The sequence below is a fragment of the Acinonyx jubatus genome, chromosome A2, assembly GCF_027475565.1.
Source record: "Acinonyx jubatus isolate Ajub_Pintada_27869175 chromosome A2, VMU_Ajub_asm_v1.0, whole genome shotgun sequence".
Classification (NCBI taxonomy): Eukaryota; Metazoa; Chordata; class Mammalia; order Carnivora; family Felidae; genus Acinonyx; species Acinonyx jubatus.
Genome location: NC_069383.1, coordinates 82,704,544 through 82,724,460, shown reverse-complemented (window position 1 = coordinate 82,724,460; position 19,917 = coordinate 82,704,544). Strand labels below are relative to the sequence as shown.

Here is a 19,917-nt window from a genome sequence, read left to right as displayed (position 1 = left end):
AAAGCAAAAATTAAATGAAACTTCTCATTTGTATAAGACCATGACCAAGATATTTCTTTGAATTAAGCTTTTTTATTTATCTCATATGACCGATGTGAATAAACATTAAATTAAAATGTCTTCTCTCAGGGCACTAGGGTGATTCAGTCAGTTACGTGTCTGACTTAATTTCAGCTCAGGTCATAATCTCACAGTTCGTGGGATTGAGCCCCATGTGGGGCTCTGTGCTGACATCCTGGAGCCTGCTTAAAATTCTCTCTTTCCTCTCTCTCTGCCCTTCCTCCACTTGTGCATGCTGTCTCTCTCTCTCTCAAAATAAATAAATAAACATTAAAAAAAATCTTTAAAGTGTCTCCTCTCAATATTGAGTTAATTTGTAACAGTAGATGAAAGTAGGAAAATAAACTATTAGCAAAAGAAAATACATTTATACAATTTGAATTTGTGAGTCTTTCTTCAAATTAGGACAGGATTAATACTTACAGGACATATTCTAGCAATCATGGAATGAATCTGTTTTGTGCTTCTGCTATTGTCGGTCAGTTTCTCTTTGAAGAAGAAGTACACCTTAGCATCATTTGGATCCGTGCCATCTGGGATGACATGTGCATCCACAAACATAGGTTCTGGAAAAAAAATACAAAGACTATATATATATATATATACTCATGATGGAAATCTATCTACCGTCCACCCAAGTAAACCACAGGCACATGCCTTCTCCATCCTTGGTACAGAAGAACAATTCAGTGTTCATAAGCACAAAGTCTATGAGCAGTAATTGTATTCACACAACATATTGTATTTGGAATGTCAAGTGCCACAAAATATATCTATAATATAACAGCTTCAACTACTTTTCCTGGGGGGCGCTGGGTGGCTCACTCGATTGAGTGTCAGACTTCAGCTCAGCTCATGATCTCCAGTTCGTGGGTTCAGACCCTGCATGAGGCTCTTTGCTGACAATTCAGAGCCTGGAGCCTGCTTCGAATAGTTTCCCTGTCTCTCTGCCCCTCCCCCCTGATGCTTTTTCTCTCTGTCTCTCTCTCCCTCAAATAGAAATAAGCATTTAAAAAAAAACTATTTTTCCCTATCCACAATACATTCTAGAAGTTCAATAAATGCAAAAATTCTTTGGGCAATGATGAGTTCTAAAAAACTAAAAACGTTTCTACCAGTTATTTCCCATGGAATATAATGGCCATTTTACAGAAAAAAAGTTTGTTTTTCAAAGTATAGTTTTCAATCTAGTGCATATAATATAAACTCAAATTCACTGAAGCAGAATGAGTAGGGAGTCCAAGATCTGAAAAACACATTTTTTTTTCTTAAAATACAGCATATGAAATGAAGGGGAAATTTTTCAAGGAAAAAATGCAGTCATTTGAAGACATAGAGGGATTCCTTATTTCAAGAACAAAAGAAGTTTTAGAATACTCTATTTCCAGATGTACTAGTGTCATAAATTGAAGAAGTAAATGGACAATCAATGCTTTCTTGTGCCTGTCCATCAGTGAAATAAGATGCTTTAGTGTGGTGATTCATGCTTTGCTATGCAATGTTAAGTGGATTGCCAAATTTAGGGTCAGCTAGAAATCTTCCCCAGGGAGAAATGACAAAGTTCTTAGTGGTTTCTGCCTCCTCTAAACAACAGCAACTGACTGAAATTGTACATTTCAAATGTCAAATGAATATCTTTCATGATGTGAAATTCATGTGACACCCCCAAAATTGGAAACAACTGAATGCTTATAATCATAAAGTTATCATACCTATGATTTCCATTAAGTACTAAATAAAGTATAAAAAATATATACACCAGTTTTATAAGTTAATAATCTAAATATAAAACAAATAGGAGGAGTTATTGAAAATATTTTAATCATTATATCTATCATAAATTTAGGAAATTTTTTAGATTTGACATTAAAATATTCAAGCATGATCTTGCAGTTCATGGGTTCGAGCCCTGCACTGGGCTCTGTGCTGCCAGCTCAGAGTCTGGAGCCTGCTCTGGATTCCGTGTCTCTCTCTCTCTCTCTGCTCCTCCTGCACTCATGCTCTCTCTCTCTCTCTCTCTCTCTCTCTCTCTCTCTCTCTCAAGAATAAATAAACATTAAACAAATAATAAAATATTTAAGCAGACTATATGAATAAAATAGCATATTTATGTGATATATAATTGGAGAAGATTCTTAAATGTGAGCCTGTATGATAAGTATCACTGTCATTTTTATTTATTAATACATCTTATGACAATTGTATGATGGTTAATAAAACGTTAGAATATGAACTATGGACTACTTCGATTATTTATTTATCCTAAATATTAAAAATAATAAAGTACAGAATTGTGACTTACATCATGGCTTTCTAAACAATTTTAACCTTTCTTCATTAGAGAATAAAATAGTTTAAAGGATGATTCTAAAAAATGCACAAAATGTTTCTTACCACTGAGCCATTTGGAATTGTGTTGATCAGTTCTGACTGCATTCCTCTTCGTTAAACTTCGAAAAATAGCAGCATCTGTGCCCATGAAATCTATATACATTCCAGAGAAAAGCTCCTCATCTATGAAGAAGAAAATGTCAACACAATTTTAAATCTTTTTTAGAAATCAAGAACTTGCTTATTAGATGATCACACAAATTATAGTGTTTATAACTGTCGTTTTTCATTGTCCATCACATAAAAACATTGGATAAAATGTAATCTGATGTCATTATTGCCTGTGAGTTTACTAAAACAACTTTATTTGTTATAGAAATAAAAATTCTTCTGCCTGCACTTAATTATACTAAATACATATGTTTATATAGTATGTATCAAAAATGGTGGAAATAATATATGTGTTAAAGATAATAAAATAGCTTAATTATTACTTTCTTTTAATAAATAAATAAAAACTACTATAAGAGAGAACTCAGTTTCTAATTTTGGCAGTAATTAACCAAGTGGGAATTAGGGCTAAGTCATTTAACACCTGAATCTCTATCTTGTCATCTGTAAAATACAGGAATTGGCTTATGATTTCAAAAGTTTTCACCATGTTAAGAATTCCATGATTTCACCAAACAGATTGAAGATATTAGTTTTTATTGTCAAAATATTATTAATGGTAAAATTATCTTACGATTAAAAGTATATGTTTTAATTTTTATGCTATAAGGTTTCTATAAGGTAAATAAAGTGCTACTTTTTCAATTGTAACACACAATTTATTAACATTATGCTAAAAATATAATATGATGTTAATAACACACATATGGTTTGACATATGAAACCGTAAAAAATAGAATACAGAGATAAAAAAATATATTTTAAAATTAAATTACCATCATTAATGGAAAAAATCAGATATTTTAATCTATATTTGCACAACATGAGACATTGAGCTTATTTGTTAAGGTCCATATTAATTTTTGCCTATTAAGGAGAGTAAGCATTGAACTGGTATGTGTGACCCTAGAGCAAAAAATAGTAGTTAAATGTCTATTTAAAAAAGAATAAAAGTTATCAGGTCTGATCCAGGGAAAAACCATGCAGTTTTTTTCTTTGACTGATGTTCTAGAATCAGTCTGGCTACCTTCAGATCATGGTCCTTTTGGCAGGACTGTAGCATTTTGAAGCACTCCAGTCTCACTCCTTAGTAATAAGCAGTACCAGCTAACCGAGGACAGAATGGAGAATGAAATGTTTTTAATCTCCAATATGATCTCATCAGGTCATGAACTGGACCCCTGCCAGTGAGCGAGTGGGTATGGCAGGCATTATGTTGCCCAGTTCTGCTTCCTAGTAGGGGTCTGAGGTCCGTGGGAACAGATTATAGGGAGATAACAAAAATGTCCATGAAAGCATTTTGAGCAATTTAGCTTCAAAATTCTGCGAACATTTGTGAAGCATCTACGCAAGTATTCTGTAGATACAATGGTTGTGACAATTAAAATAATTTTGCAATTAATTATTTCACATTCTTTTTATACCTGATACCCCCCAAATGGTGGGTTATAAATTTCTGCTATTCAGTGGATTGATTAACACAGCTGTCAATTATCGGATCTGTTTCCAGGAAGAAAAGGAAAAAGGACACTCAGAGGATGATGTATGGCAGAGAGGGCTGAGTCTGATCTTATTGCATACCACTTATTAATTCTGTCTTAGCTATTACAAAAGCCTACCAGTCTAATTGGCTTCATAACCTGTCTTAAATTCTCAGTAATTTCAACAGCAAATCAGGAATAATGAAGTTTCTGCTTTATTTTGTATAAGAAATAATCAATGCCACTTTAAAAAGAATTCTGAATAGGGATTTTTTTTTCAGAATGTTTGTGGAGGATTTATGCAAAGATAAACTTGTGCTTTCTAACGTTAATCTGAAAATACTTTGCTTTAGAATTTACTTCCACTGACCAGAAAAACCTCATTAGGGTCTTCATAGGTTCTTTAAGAAATGTCATCTGACTTCTTATTGTGATACAACAATGGCATGAGAAAATAGCAAAAAGCACTAAACTCGCACACTGGGTTAGATGCCACAACTATGTTATGAAATTTGGAATTCTCCAATTCTTGATGCTTCTTGGCACTTTAACAGATAGAAACACTTTAAACATTCTGTGTTATTTAGTACCTTGCAATCCAACAGACATGATTAAGCCCCAAATGCCAAAATGAGATGACTACGCAAATTGACTGTGTAATACTGGAGATAATATTGGAGAGAATGTTAGAGGGATAATCAATAGAACAAGTAAAATGACAAATGCAAGCTAATAAAACTTCTTTCCCCTTTTAGTTTCAGTTTTTAAGGTAAGCAAATAGTTTAATGACTCTTGGATAGTTCAAGTTCTAATGTTAATCAAAATATTGAAAGCTAGTAAAGGAACATAAGCATAGGAATTGAAGTCTTGGATCCTTAGTATATGAAAGTCAATAACTAATTTTGTAAACAAATCCAATTCTCTAAGGACAAAACTATTAAATGACTTAACAAGTTTAACAGGAATATTTATAGCGCCCAGTTTTACGCCTTTTTTGTTCCAAATGATATTTGATGAGTATAATTGTTAACACAACTTTGAATTTTATTTTCATAGCATTTAACTTGAAGTAAGTAAAAACTCTACATATTTATCTAGTATTACGTAGCATACCATTTTGATAGGCGAATACAATTTTCTTCCTAATGAAAAGACTTTCCATGCACTGACTCTATTAAATAATATTTAGAAGCTTATCTGAAAAGTCCCTGCATCAGACATAATTGGGTATGTTGTGACTTCAAAGCTTTATACTTCTTGGTCCCACTGATAGACTTTCATCTCCTCCCTGCCCAATCTGAATAATCATAGGAAAGAATTCACTGGATAACCTCCAAGTTTACATTTTAGTCAGTGCTGGATGTACCTGTCTTAATTTAGTTTCCAAATATGAGAAAGATGAGTTGCTACATTAAATGAATAAAAGCAAGGTGTTCTGAAAACAATAATCACCTTTCCACCTGTTCCATTGTCAAATAATGCAATTTATCACCAGCAACACATAAGAAAGCAAAGGGTAAAAGCATCTACTGTCCATTCAACACACTGAAATCCCAGATTTGTCCCCACAGGCAGCACATGTTAAGTCAGGCATATTCTGGAAGTGTCTTAATTAACCAGAAGAGAATGCCTTTTAAATGAATTACAGAAAGGCATCCAATGATTGAGATTCAAAGATACTGATTTGTTAATATTTATAGCACCAAGAGACTGGGCATGCTTTTTAACTGATACATTTTATAGAAAATGAGGGGGGGGGGAGTCACTTTGCTACCACCTCTTTTTAGTATAGTACCTTCTGGACAATTGATAGAGAATGTATTTGGCTAAGACATGCACTTTGTTATTCTTTCATTTGAAAGAAATACCATTTTTTTTAAAGTTTATTTTGTGGGGGAGAGAGAGCGTGAGTACATGAACAGGGGAGGGACAAAGAGAGAGGGAGAGAGTTTCTCAAGCATGCTCTACACTGCCAGCTCAGAGCGCGATGTGAGACTTGATCTCACAAGCCATGAGATCATGGCCTGAGCTGAGGCCAAGAGTCAGATGCTTGACCCCCTGAGCCACCCAAGTGCTCCGAAAGAACTGCCATTTTAATTATCTGTAAAATATTGCTAAAATTTATGAGGAAAAATGGGTATACTGAATACTACAAAAACAACTACAGAAAACACTGAGAATTACTTTATATTTCATTACATGTATACAAATACACGTTTTGTAAATGTTGACATGCTCTAGAAACGACATCAGCAACATAGTAAGTGAAAAAATAATTGTTTATCATTTAATCATGAATTCTTGAAAATGAGAAACTACAATTTCTCACTTTACAACTTTCTGTTACCTCACTCAGGTCTATCATTCATGCTACCTTCCCAATGGGCATACCATGTCATGAATTTATTTTTTTTAATCCTTTTTATTTTATATTTCCCCCTCCTTCTTTTATTTTTGACTTACTGATCATAACAGACACCGTGTTCACATTGGGGTTGAAGGAGCAGCGTCCTTTTCCAGATTCACACTTGGAGTCAATCACGAAAACTTGGTCCTTTATTATAGACAAAATACAAATGTAGCAATAATAAGTAGCTTTATATTTAGTTAACCAGATTGTTCTTTAATAAACAAAGCATCATCATAAATAATATGCTTTTTATTGGTTTGCCTATGTTTTCTCAATTTACTTTGTTAAGACTTTCTTGGCCTATATGAAGAAATTATAAATTATAAGCAAACTTCAGTAGGTAAAAGTTTTCATTCTACTATAATCCCCGTGAAGCTGATTCAATAAGTTTTCAGATCTATATCAGCAAAAACCACCTGGGAATCAAGGATCATTGTAAACCTGAACTAGATAGCTTGAACACTGGCCAAAAGAAGAAAATTGTCCATAGAGGAATAATGTATACAAGGATTATAATAGTTCCAAAATAATCAAGACATTTATAAAATACAAAATTTTTATCACCACTTAATTTTGTTATATAAGCATTATACTCAGTTCAACAAAATAATTCATAATTTAGATAAAAATTGTTTTTCACTCATTTAACAAAAATTTATTGAGCATGTTTTTGACTCAACACATATTAAATGAACATCAAAAGTCTGCCATGCACTCTTCAGCCATCATTAGTTGCTTCAGGGCCAGCTTATTAAGCATTTACTATATGCCAGACACCAAAAAACATGAGGAATACAGTAAACCAGACAAAAATCTTCTTCCTCAAGTAATTTATAATATAATGATGGAAAATATGAATATAAAAAGAATACTACACAAAACATAGAATATGTTACATGGTGCTCAGTGGGCAGGACAAAAATTAAGCAGAAAATGGAACTAGCGAAACCCAGGGATGAGAGGTAATAATTCAATTTGAAATATAATGGTCAGCGTAGCCTTACAGAGAGGGAATATTTTGCTTGTATATTTATCTTATTCTTAAATAAAGTCAGTAAAAGCTACTACTAAAATTCAAAGACCAAAGTTTTCACTTTTGTAGGTTGCATGAGATTATGGAGGATCTTAATTATCAAGCTAAGGTTTTTCAAAATTTTCCTGAAAGAAATTCAGTTTCAATATTTTTTAGTATGGAAATGAAAGAATCAAAACACTGCTTAAGAAGATTGGGTCTTACCTTGGTGTTTTAAGAAGATTGAGAAAGGCAGTTAATAAAAACAGACACTGGATTAAAGAAAATAGATTTGTTTTCAAGTGCAGTAGTCCAGGAATTAGATAATAATACTCTGACATGCCAGGATCTCAGTGATCATGGTGAGAGGAGTAAAGATGCAAGAGAATTTGTAAAGTAAAAATCAACACAGCTCGGCAATCAATTACCAACTGGATGTGGTTCAAGGAAGAGGAAGAAAACAAAGATGATTCTGAAGTTTTGACCCTTAAAGAAAATAAAACTAGTTCATTTTTGTTACATTGAGTTTGATGTGTTGCCATAATATCACTGACATGATGGGGGAATCATAGAACTTAAAAAAAATCACAGTCCTCTATCCTGGAAAAGTCTTACAGAATGATTTTCTTCAATGAATTAACTCTACAGATGAGGAAAATATAACTTGCACAAGATCATGTAGCTAAATTATGACAAAATTAAAGTTAAAATTCAGTCTCCTGACTCCTCACTATGTCTATTTTCCAAAAAGTCAGTATTTATACAATAACCTTACTTAACAAATATTGAGGAAAAGCAATGAAGTTTAGTAAAGCCAGCTATGATCAGTTAGCCAGAGATGCACATATATTATACTAAAAAAGTGAGAGTTGGCATTGCAGGAGTTGATGAAATTGCTTAGGTGCCCCTTGCTCTCCACTGAACGATTTCTTTATTGTACAGCGTCCTCATTCTCACACAGTTATAGTCTAGATCTCGTCATCACCAGAAAGAGTATGGTCCACCAGAATAATCACTAACTCAAGCACATAGCAACAAATCTTCAATTTTATCTCCTTTCCATTTTTTCTCAGTTCATCAGCCTCTGTCTTCCTGACTTTTTTGTTAACCCGTATAGATTCAATGGTATTTATTTTCAATATGTTTTTTGCAGAAATATTAAGTTCCTTGAATCTGCGATTTTTTTCATTGAAACCACAGCCTGGAAGGGCATGTCTACCTGTACATTCTCCATACTTGTTTCCATATATCTAAGTATTTTGCAGAAGGTAGTCCAAAAAGGTAAATTCAACAAAAATAATGATTTTTTGCTCACCAACACAAAATGGATCCTTATACAGCCCAGCAAACTTTCAAGGACACTAATATCAATTGATTGTTCCATTAATAATTTCAAACCACTATCACTATAGACAAATCTATTAACTATTGATTGATCATATAATTACAGATTAAGTGAAGCCTTTAAATGAGATGTCTTTAACTTCTTACTACCAAACACATAAATACACATACACTAATACATGCATTAGCACATTCTTGTTCCCGCCTCTCTACTTCTCTGACTGTTTCTTCTTAGTCATGTTTGAAGGTCCCCCATTTTGCCCCCATCTTGCCCTTAAATTAAGAAACCCTCAAGTCTCAAGCATAATCACTCTTCTTTTTTCACACAGTACTATGCATGATTAAACCCTTGCATTTCCTGGGCTTCAGTTATTCTAATAAAACAACAACTCAAACATTTATATAGCCAAGTTTATATTCAACTGCCTACTTGACATTTCTACTTGGATCTTTCAACAGCAACTCAGACTCAAGAGAACCCAACCCAGGCTTAAAACCTTAACCTCAAACATGATTTTCTTTGTTCTCTCTCATCTCAGTTCATGACAACTATATAACTAAAGAAGCCAAAAACCAAAAATGAAAAACAAACAACAAAAATGTCAATACCTGTATCATTGTAAATTTCCTTTTATATAGCCAAATCCACCACTGTCAACTACACCATCTTACACTTTGTGCTTATCTTTCTGTCTTTATTGCCCCTCCCCTGAGTATAATAATTTCTTTCTTGGCCTATTATATCCATTCTCTAACTGATCTCACCAAGCCCTGTCAACCCCTCCCTACCCTCAATCATTTATAATACAATACACAGTGACAACACAATGCTTTCCTTGCCATTTTCTGCTTAAGATCATTCCAGCTGCTTCTCCTTTGACACAAGATAAAGATCAATATCTTAAAGGTAGCTTACAAGTTCTAATATAATTTTGTGTCAGTCATTATCATTAAATAAATACTTATTTGTAGATTGAATCAATAAAAGAGAAATAAATAGGACCAGAAAGAGAGTAAGTGGTGAAAAATTAGGAAAGAAGGCATGGGAAAATGTTTCATGGTTATAGATGTTAATAAAGGCATTGAAAAATAGGGGTCATGGCCAACATGTTATAGATCAGTCAAGGAAAAAGGATGCAGATTAAGGGAATTAATTTGATCACTGAGGACTCTTGGCCACTAGAAAATAGTTTTAGTTTATAGGTAGTAATGAATGTCAGATCAGAAAGGTTTAATAATGATATGAAAAACAGAAATGTAAAACAGAAAATATAGCCTACTAGTCTGAGAAGTTTTGTGATCAGTAAAAGAGGGAAAAAAGAAGTTGAAAAAAGTCACAAACCCAAGATAATGATTTAAGGAAAAGAAACATGATCCTATTTTTAAACAGGAAAAAAAGTAAATGCAAGAGAAAGGAAATGAAGATATAAAACAGTAATAAAGGTTATTGATAAAAGCACTTTATTGAGAAGGAAAATGGACAACTTTTTTCTGACAAAAGGAAAGATACAAAAAGACACATAAGCAGAAAAGTTTGGTGACTAATTTGCTTCAAATGGCACAGGGAATGATTTGAATGCCTGTGTTATGCTTGGTCATTCAAAGGTAAGGTTATCTGCTTAATGACTGGCAGAGTCAGAGGCTTAAATGGTATTCAACTGCTGGAACCAATGTATGGAGACATCTTATAAAATCAACGAAAAATGAGATGTAGGAATAGTCCATGAATGTGTAGTGAAATTAACCCACTATTTATTTTTGTTAATGTTTTATTCATTATTTCAAGTCATTATTTACTTGTGTTGCTTTATCTTTTTCCAGGAACAGAGGACAGGGGATGAAGACGGCGGACAGAAGAGAAGAACTGTGGTTAGGAATTGGTGTAGCAAGGACTGCAGGCATTTTGGATGGGCATCACTGAAATGTTCTAGGAAAGCTCTGAATCAGTCTCACAGAATAATGGGAGACTTATAGGATATAATGAAAGTGTGTGATGTTCCAAATGTGGAGTAGGCTCAGAAAATGCTCTCTGAGAAAAAAATGAATGACTATTTGACAGATAGATAGAAGGTGGTCGATAGTATCTAAGAAATGAAACTGAATAAGTAATGATTATGTGACCCTAATTTGGTTCACTGTCAAACTGGTTGTAAATACAGGAAAAATACCATATCTCAGTATCAGCACATGGTGTTACTAGTAAGTACTATCTCTGGTCATTATAAAATGCAATGATAGTGATGCATAAGAAGGAAAATTCTCTCAAAATACAACCTCTCTGTATCATGTCTTCATTTTACACTAGGGGATCTTTTATCCTAAACTAAAGAAAATAAATACAGGAGATGTTTGATAAACTACATAGTCTATATTTCTGTTACTGTTTACATACTATAGATACATAAAAATGATGTTATGGTAAAACCCTTTGACTTGAACTGACTGCGTACAAAGCTTAAAATTCATAACTCTTTTCATATTTAAATTGGCACTTAAGATGTTCACATATTGTTTTAAGAGATTAATTAATGGAAATGCTTCCCCTTTGAAATATATCTTTTGAAGTGAGACTAAAGTAGTTCATATATTTAGTAAAGTGATTAAATTTTATTCCATGCTGGTTTTCCAAAGGAGATTATTTTTTGGACCGACTTTCCAATTAAGCCTTGAAGTGCATAGTGGGCAATTTGTACATGGGAAAATGATTTTATTTGAAATCTGTACTCTGAAAACTGCTATGCTATTGTTGGCGAGTACAGTGAGTGCACAGCCTTCAGTGGCGTGTCTGACAGATGGCAGACGTCTGGGGCAGTAGTTTATTTAATCAATTGATCACAGGCATGTGGTTCTAATGACAAGTTCAATGTAGCCAACGTACTTTTCCAAGAGGCATAGTTCTACTTTTCTTTAAGAATTGTAATATTTCGTATCATCTTGAACCACTTGGAAATGCCTCATTTGGGGATCAACTTGTAACCACTCAGTTATGTTTAAATGACTTTTTATTTACCAAAAGATATGTATGTATAAATTACATGTCCGAAAAAAATTTAATAATAAAGTAATATAAAGCGAATCATTATTCAATTATATTTGTACTAAAGTAGATTAATCTTTGTTAAGGGAGAATAAACTTAATAAGATATAGCAGTAGCAACATTTAATTTTTTTAACAGTTCTAATCTCTAAAATTGAATTAATATATAAGAAGTGGACATTCTAGATTTAAGTTGCATAATGGAAACAAAGCAAGATAATTTGAAATAATTAAGTTTTTTAAATGCTTACATTTGTTAAAACAACATGTTTGACTAAAAGAAGAAGAAAAAACTCTTTGGTCTAATGCATACTTTTCTTAAGTCAATAATTTTAAACTGGGACAAACACGGTTTAAATCTCATAGGTGAAGTTCAACCAGCTTGTATTTATCTATACATTAGGTATACATTTAGTGTTTAGCAAATGTTTTTGTTCAAAGAACCCCAAGTCATTTTAACTAATGTAGGAAAAAGGATAGAAAAGCCTAGTGTAGACTAATGTTTGTCTAAAATCAAAGTATGACCTATTAATTATAGAAACTTCTTTTCAGCAAAGGCACCTGGCATCCTGCTTTATATATCTCTTACAGGTATCTCATAAAAGTTTGCCAAGTTTGAAAGTTAAATAAAAAATTACTTAAAATAGGTTTAAGAAAGTGAGTTTATACTACAATATTTCTATAATTTGGAATAAGCATTTTTGATACATTCCTTTCTAAATAATTATAAAATTACATCACTTTTATTTCCTTTGTCTCTTTCAGATTTTTTATTCAGAAGTTATATAAAACAGCTACACTCTAAGTAACTTGGGGGACAGTAACCAAATGGAATATATTTAGCGTTAAAAGGGCTTGAAGGTTTTTAATGGCTATTGATGATAATTCCAAGTTTTTACTCTCAAATACAGTTTTAAGAAATCTTTGAAACTCACACCATAACTAAAAATGAAAAACTTTTACACTTACCTCTGATCTTCTCCCTCTATTCAAATAAGTACACACTGGGCTGAAAGCCCCACTGCCACAAACGTACAAGTGAGTGCGGTTGAAAGCTTGAATTACACGGACGAAGTTCCCACAGCCATGCTAAAAGAGTAGGTGAATAAGCAGTTAGTAATAAAGGACTTTTATTGCTATTTCTAAGTAGTCCTGTCATACTTTGCTATATATTTTCCTTTCTGCTCTAACTTTTTTGTTGTTGTTAGGAGATAACAAGAGAACAACATGGTTTATTTTATTGGTTTACTTCAGCGAGAAGGTAGTTCAACTTAATGAGTAAAATGGCATATCTGTCTCATATTCCAATAGTTTATATACTGTGTAAGTTTTTATGTTCTGAAACTTTATGAGCTTACTCTTTACCTGAAAAAATTGAGAAATTGAAAAGTACACCAAATTGTTTCCTCAAATTTTCATCAATATGTTATACACACACACACACATATTATAAACATGTTTTTAATGAAATTGTGCTTATACAAGGTCCATATCATCGTGAGTACACAATGGCAAACACTATTGGCTTTTAGAGGTGGTGAATGAAACAAGCCATAAACAAAATGCCAGCACTGTGATGCGATTATTATCTCTCTGCCCTTCATCCCCTAAAATACCTTCTTCCCTAGTCTTCTTTCTCACCTGCTCCTACTCCAACCATTGGAAATGTTGTCATTGATTCACTCAATGAAATGCAAAATAATTATTGTAATTATAAGTTGACTATGACCTTGCACAAGTATATAAACACAGTCTGCACCAAAGGCAGATCCCTGTGACTGAAGTAATCATTGCATGTCTATATTGCTATGTTCACTAGACTTTGCTGACTACAAATTAATCAAGCCTGAAACTGAATTTTGTTTTCTTTGCACTTTTTTCACAAAGAACATCATTAAAAATGTTATAGATTATAAAATTTTTTTATAAATATATTAAAAGTTAACACTGGTTTTCCCATGGGTGGTCAGACAACATATATTTCTTTTTTCTCTTCCAGGTACCATATTATTAATTTTTTATAATGCACATCTATTATTTGAAAAGTAAAAAAAAAACAATTCTGTTAAAGTAGAAGTTAAAGATTTTAGAAGTTAAATTTAAAGTCAATATTATTTTACATTTTCTCAAAATTTTCTCCTTTTATATAAGTACTTGCCAGCCTTTATATATGCTTAATTTTTATGTAGTAATTTTATACATATGTTTCTATTATGGATTTTATTATGAAATAATCAATCATTAACTCAGTTGCCAAAGAAATTAATCCTTAAAGACCAGACTATACACCTATTTTTATTTTAAGACATTAAGAATTTTTGTTAAATAGATAGTATCACTGTATCTTGACACCTGTTTATAGAGCTACTTGGAAATTGACTATGTAACTGCAGATGATAATGTGTTTCTCTGTAGAAAAAGAATAGATGAAGTATGGTGTGTATATAACATGTCTACATTAGGGATATCAGTGAGCAATGAGCCTTGTGTTTACTTTTTTCACATCCAAGTTTAGTTATTCTAGGATTCTGTATATACTATTTTCCCATAAGACATGAATCCAATTCAATTCTATTAATAACAGATTATATGTCCTCTTGAGTTTTGTAGACAGTTTACTATCATGAATGATTGGTATTGATAAAAAAGAAGGATGACACTAATATGTTTTATATTTCAAGTACAGATTATACTTGTTTCATGTATATTTCTATATACATTTTATACTTACTTATTATAGCCAATATCTGTTGATAATTTATTATGTTCTAGACATTGGAATGATCATTTTATATATTTAACCTGTTTTTACTTCCCAGGACGTTTTATTTTTACCTTTATAGCTCATATTTATTGAGAGTACTTTATGCCACTTGGGCATTTAACATTCATTGAATTTGTACAAGTCTTTTAGAAAAATGAAGCTTAGAGCTTTTTTAGTTAACTTGCTTAATGCCATTGATCTAGAAACAGGTAAAACAGATTTTCAAACACAAATATGTCTAACATTAAATCTTGTACTTTTGGGGGTGCCTGGGTGGCTCAGTCAGTTAAGCATCCAACTTCAGCTCAGGTCATGATCTTGTGGCTCATGAGTTCGAGCCCCGCATTGGGTTCTGTGCTGACAGCTCAGAGCCTGGAGCCTGCTTTGGATTCTGTGTCTCCCTCTCTCTGTGCCCCTCCCCCACTTGAACTCTATTTCTTTCTCTCTCTCTCTCTCTCTCTCTGTCAAAAGTAAATTAAAAATTTACATATTTAGAAGAATCTTTAAAAAAATCTTGTACTTTTAATCACTTTATATTTTGTCTTTGGGTGAGGAATCCACACTTGGTAGAGTGGAGTTTTTACAAGTTATTGATATTTACAGAGCTCTTAAGCCTTTGATATTAATTGTTTTTTAATCCTCAAGGCAATGTTCCAATTAAAATATTAGTTCCATTTTATTGATAAGGAAATTGAGTCCCAAAAAGGTTAAATGAAGTGCTCTAAGTTTTATTAAGTGACTGAGCTGTGTCTTGAACCATGGCTAGCCTCCAACATCCAGCTTTTCTAAAGAAAGGGGTTGAGGGATGCCTGGGTGGCTCAGTCGGTTGAGTGTCCGACTTTGGCTCAGGTCATGATCTCACAGTTCGTGAGTTTGAGCCCCGCGTCAGGCTCTGTGCTGACAGCTCAGAGCCTGGAGCCTGCTTCAGATTCTGTGACTCCCTCTCTCTCTTTCTCTGCTCCTTCCCTGCTCACACGCTGTCTCTCTCTCAAAAATAAATAAAGATTAAAAAAAAAGAAAAGAAAAGAAAGGGGTTGAGGGGTACCTGGGTGGCTCAGTCGGTTAAGCATCTGGCTCTTGATTTCAGTGCAGGTCATGATCTCATGGTTCACGAGATAGAGCCCCATGTCAGGCTCTGCACTGACAGCAGGGAGCCTGCCTGGGATTCTCTGTCTCTCTCTCTGCCCCACCCCTGCTTGTGCTCTCTCTTTCTCTCTCTCTCTCTCTCAAAACAAATAAATAAATATGAAAAAAAATTAAAGAAAGGGGTTGATTAACCATGAGACAGATTTTCAGACTACCTGATGATGCTCAGTGTGCCCCACCAACGTTCCCCAGAGAGATAAACACAAAGGAAAAAAAAAAAAGCAAGTTAATTACTGAAAATCATTTTCTAGTTACTTTCCATTTCCATAGTTTCTGTCCACGTTATTTCTGATTTAGACCATAGCAACCATATCATTCTTATCCAGCAAATACTTACTGAACTCATTCTATAATTTGCATATCGTGTCAACGACACTGAAATGAATAGATTCATCCTTTCAGACGAAGGAAGCCATGATACATCAGGCTTAGTAGATACTATAGCAGAGTTACACTTTTTAAAAATGTGCTATAGGAGGAAAGAATCCGAGAGAATGAGTAATGCTGACCTGGATGTAAAGGGTTTGAGAAGGGGGTGTCATTTTAGCTGGAACTTGAAGAATAAGCAGAGATTTTGATAGGCCAAAGCATAAGGAAAGAGCATTCCAAAAGAAAGTAGAGCATAAACAAAATAATGGAGGCATGACAGAGCAGGATTTACTTTGAAAGTGGTGCCTAGAGGGGATAGTGAATTACTGTGTGATGAAACCAGAGAGGCAATTAGAGTTGGCCTGTCATCATACCACAGTCTTCAGATGGGAAGTAGACAGTGGATTCAAGTGTATAAAGTTCAGAGCTAACTGACCTAGGTCAAACTTCAGCTTTACCTTTCAGTGGCTGTTTGAACTTGAGACATTTACTTAGCTTCTCTGTGTTTCAGTCTTTTTATCTGTAAATGGTGATGATTACATTTGTTGTCAGCAATATACTAATAAGCTCGTGGAATAGTGTCTGGCACATAATAAATATGCACAGTGTCAGATATTGGACTCTTTCATATGTATTTTTTATTTCAGTTGTTAGGACAAATCCGGTGAAGTGGACAGGGCATTTGTCCTGCACAGAGCTTAGTATAGGTTCTGATCGTAGCAGACATCTATGAAAGGTTTAGAGAATGAGCCTTCAGTGCAGTTCAATACCGTGGATGCTTTTTTAAAAAATTCCTTTTCAAAACTATTTCCTGGTACAATGCTGTATGAAGTATAACGGTGTTAACATTATGTAGAACATAATACCATTTTATTTATATACCTATATATTTCAAACAATAAAATGCTGAAAAAGTATACCCCGAATCTTTTAAAAATGTTTATTTATTTTTGAGAGAGAGAGAGAGAGAGAGAGAGAGAGAGAGAGAGAGAGAGAGAGCGCATAAGCACACACATGAGTCTGGGAGGGGCAGAGGGACAGGGAGACAGAGAATCCCAAGTAGGCTCCTAGGCTGTCAACGCAGAGCCCCACAAGGGGCTTGATCTCTTAGATTGTGAGATCATGAGTTAACCACTTAACCGACCATGCAACTCAGGCACCCCTACACCCAATTTTTAAGTTGTTACATTTTGATAGTCGAATTTTTTAATTTATGTACTAGTAATATACCACTTACTATGCTCTATATACTATTCTAAGCTCTTTTCAAATATTAACTCATTAAACATCATAATAACTCATAGGTACTATAAGAATGCCCATTATGCAGACAAGAAAACTGAGGCACAGTGAGGTTAAGTCTACAGGGTCAAAGAGATAAGAAGAGATGGGTTTCTGTTGCTGTTTACATGCTTCTCTAGACCTTCAAACATTTCTGCATTGAACATATATTTGTTATGATATTTTTAGCATAAATGTTTTTGAAAACGTATCCTGGAACACAGACGTGGACTTTAAAAATATTGACTCTTTATGGCCCATACTATGCAATGGAGGAAAAAAAAATCCCTCTTATTCTTTTCTTCTTGGCCTACACTTCTTTGGTCTTGACAATAAATCAAGATATATGATAAATGTATTTCTTTTAAAATTTTTAATGTTTATTTATTTTTGAGAGAGACAGAGCGTGAGTGGGGGAGGGGGGCAGAGAGAGGGAGACACAGAGCTCGAAGCAGGCTCCAGGCTCTGAGCTGTCAGCACAGAGACCGACATGGGGTTCAAACCCATGAACTGTGAGATCATGACCTGAACTGAAGTCGGCACTTAGCTAACTGAGCCACCCAAGTGCCCTGATAAATATATTTCTAAAGAAAATAGATTTTCCAGTAGTTCGGGATCCTTTGGTCACATAAATATGGAAACTGACACTCTACAATTAATAAAAAAAGTTTGACATTGTGTGCATGTAACTCACATATGTCTAAATATATGTAATCCTGCTTAAATTTTTAACAATCTCTTACAGTATTTACTTAGTGCATTCATTATGCCCTATCTCATTGGATATGTCTGACAGCACGTGCTACTGTTTAAGCTCAATTTATTTAGAGTATGAATAAATTATTAACATTTAGAAATAAATGGAGCATGTAGGAGTGAATACATATAGGCCCAGAGGGAAATGGGAGGCAGGTTATAGTCTTTTAGCTAGGCAGAAAATTAGTTCTATTCCCACTAGGACAATGTATTTTCTTTATAAACCTTAGTTTATTATAATATTATGATATTTTATTTCTGGGATCAAACTTTAGCTTCTCTTGAATTATTGTCTAATAATTAAGTGTTATTTTTTCTAGCTTTAATTAAAATTTGGTATGTTAAAAAATCTAAAGGAATAAGTGATACTTGATTCCATGGTGTATATTTTCTTTCAGTTGCTAAAGCAGTATGGCTTTTAATTGTCAACTAGTTTAAGTTTTGCCTAGTAGATGATTACTATAATATTTAAAATAAAAATATTTTAATTTAACCAAAATGAACTTCTAAAATAAGTGCATAATGAATTTATTACAAACATTATTAATTGAAGGGCACAAATGCACTCATCATCCACCATGTCCTACCTCTAACTCCCGACAATCACTTAAAACAAATTCCCAGGCTTGCTTGTTTCTATCTCCACTTTTTCAGATCTTGTTTAAATTTTATTAAGTGTCTAGATAAAGATCTGAGCACAGAGAATAATGACACTACACAGTATTTCCAATCAGTGAGTGGAGGGTTATAGTTAAAAATGCAGTGAAATATATGACAGTGTTTCAGGCATACACACAATAACAGCTAGCCCAGTCCTGGGTGGGCAGAGAAGACTTCCCAGAGAACTGACATCTGCACTGTCACTTGAGAGGAGGAACAGATGATTTCCAGGCTAAAAAGATGAGAAGATAATTGGACAAGGAGAGAGTCACATGTGATTTGTGCCAAAGGCGGAAAGAGGAAAAGGGTATAACTTATTTGAATTTCAGTATCACTAAAATAAAATAAAGAGAAAGGTTAACAAAGACCCAACACAGTTGCCATCGAGTCTATCAAATCTTCCCCAAATATCCCAACGTTAGTGTGTTTTTTCTTTGTATTTTGTGTGTATACTTAGCATTTAGCAAACTCTTCCTGGTGAAATGGCATGCATTATCAGATAAGAGTTCAGGATCCAGAGCCAAAATGTGCCTGAGCCAGGCAGTGGCCTCCTTCCCACTTGCTAGCAGGGCAGGTTTGGTAAGTTCCTCACTCTCTTAGTGAGGTCTCTTGATCTTAAAAATGTGAATGGTGACAATAATGTCCATCTTGTAGCATTGTTGTGAGGATTAAAAGAAAGCCTTAGAACAGTGCCTGGCTCACTCTATTAAATGTTGGCTACTATTATTTGATAGTTATTGCATATATGTTTCAATCATCTCTAGTATATTGTAAACACACCTAAAGGTAGATGCTCTACTTTGGTTTCTTCACAATGGCTAACTGATTTCTACAAAATAAAATATTCAATTCCTCTGTTTTTAAATAAAATATTATTAGGTATTTATTGTAACAGAATTAATATTAATTCTTAAATATTTAGTTTTATTAAAGAATGTAATAAAAATGTCATGCTCTAGAATTGTAAAGACTGATTTAGCATCACTTTTCTACCACTGGTCTTTTTTTGTGGCCTGATTAAAAGACACTTCTCTATAAGTATTTCACATGTATGAAATGAGTTAGATTCTCTTCTCCTGCACAGACAAAACATGT

The 19,917-nt window shown here is 33.6% G+C and overlaps 1 protein-coding gene across 1 annotated transcript in view; it reads right to left on the bottom strand.

The window, feature by feature from the left end:
- Positions 1–19,917, bottom strand: part of SEMA3C (semaphorin 3C) — a 175,345-nt gene that overhangs the window by 65,519 nt on the left and 89,909 nt on the right. The window contains exons 5-8 of the mRNA XM_015080670.3: positions 12,816–12,935; positions 6,507–6,597; positions 2,455–2,574; positions 484–626 (exon numbers count right to left, since the gene is read on the bottom strand). Of these exons, the coding sequence (XP_014936156.1) occupies positions 484–626; positions 2,455–2,574; positions 6,507–6,597; positions 12,816–12,935 (474 nt within the window). The remainder of the gene's footprint in view (positions 1–483; positions 627–2,454; positions 2,575–6,506; positions 6,598–12,815; positions 12,936–19,917) is intronic.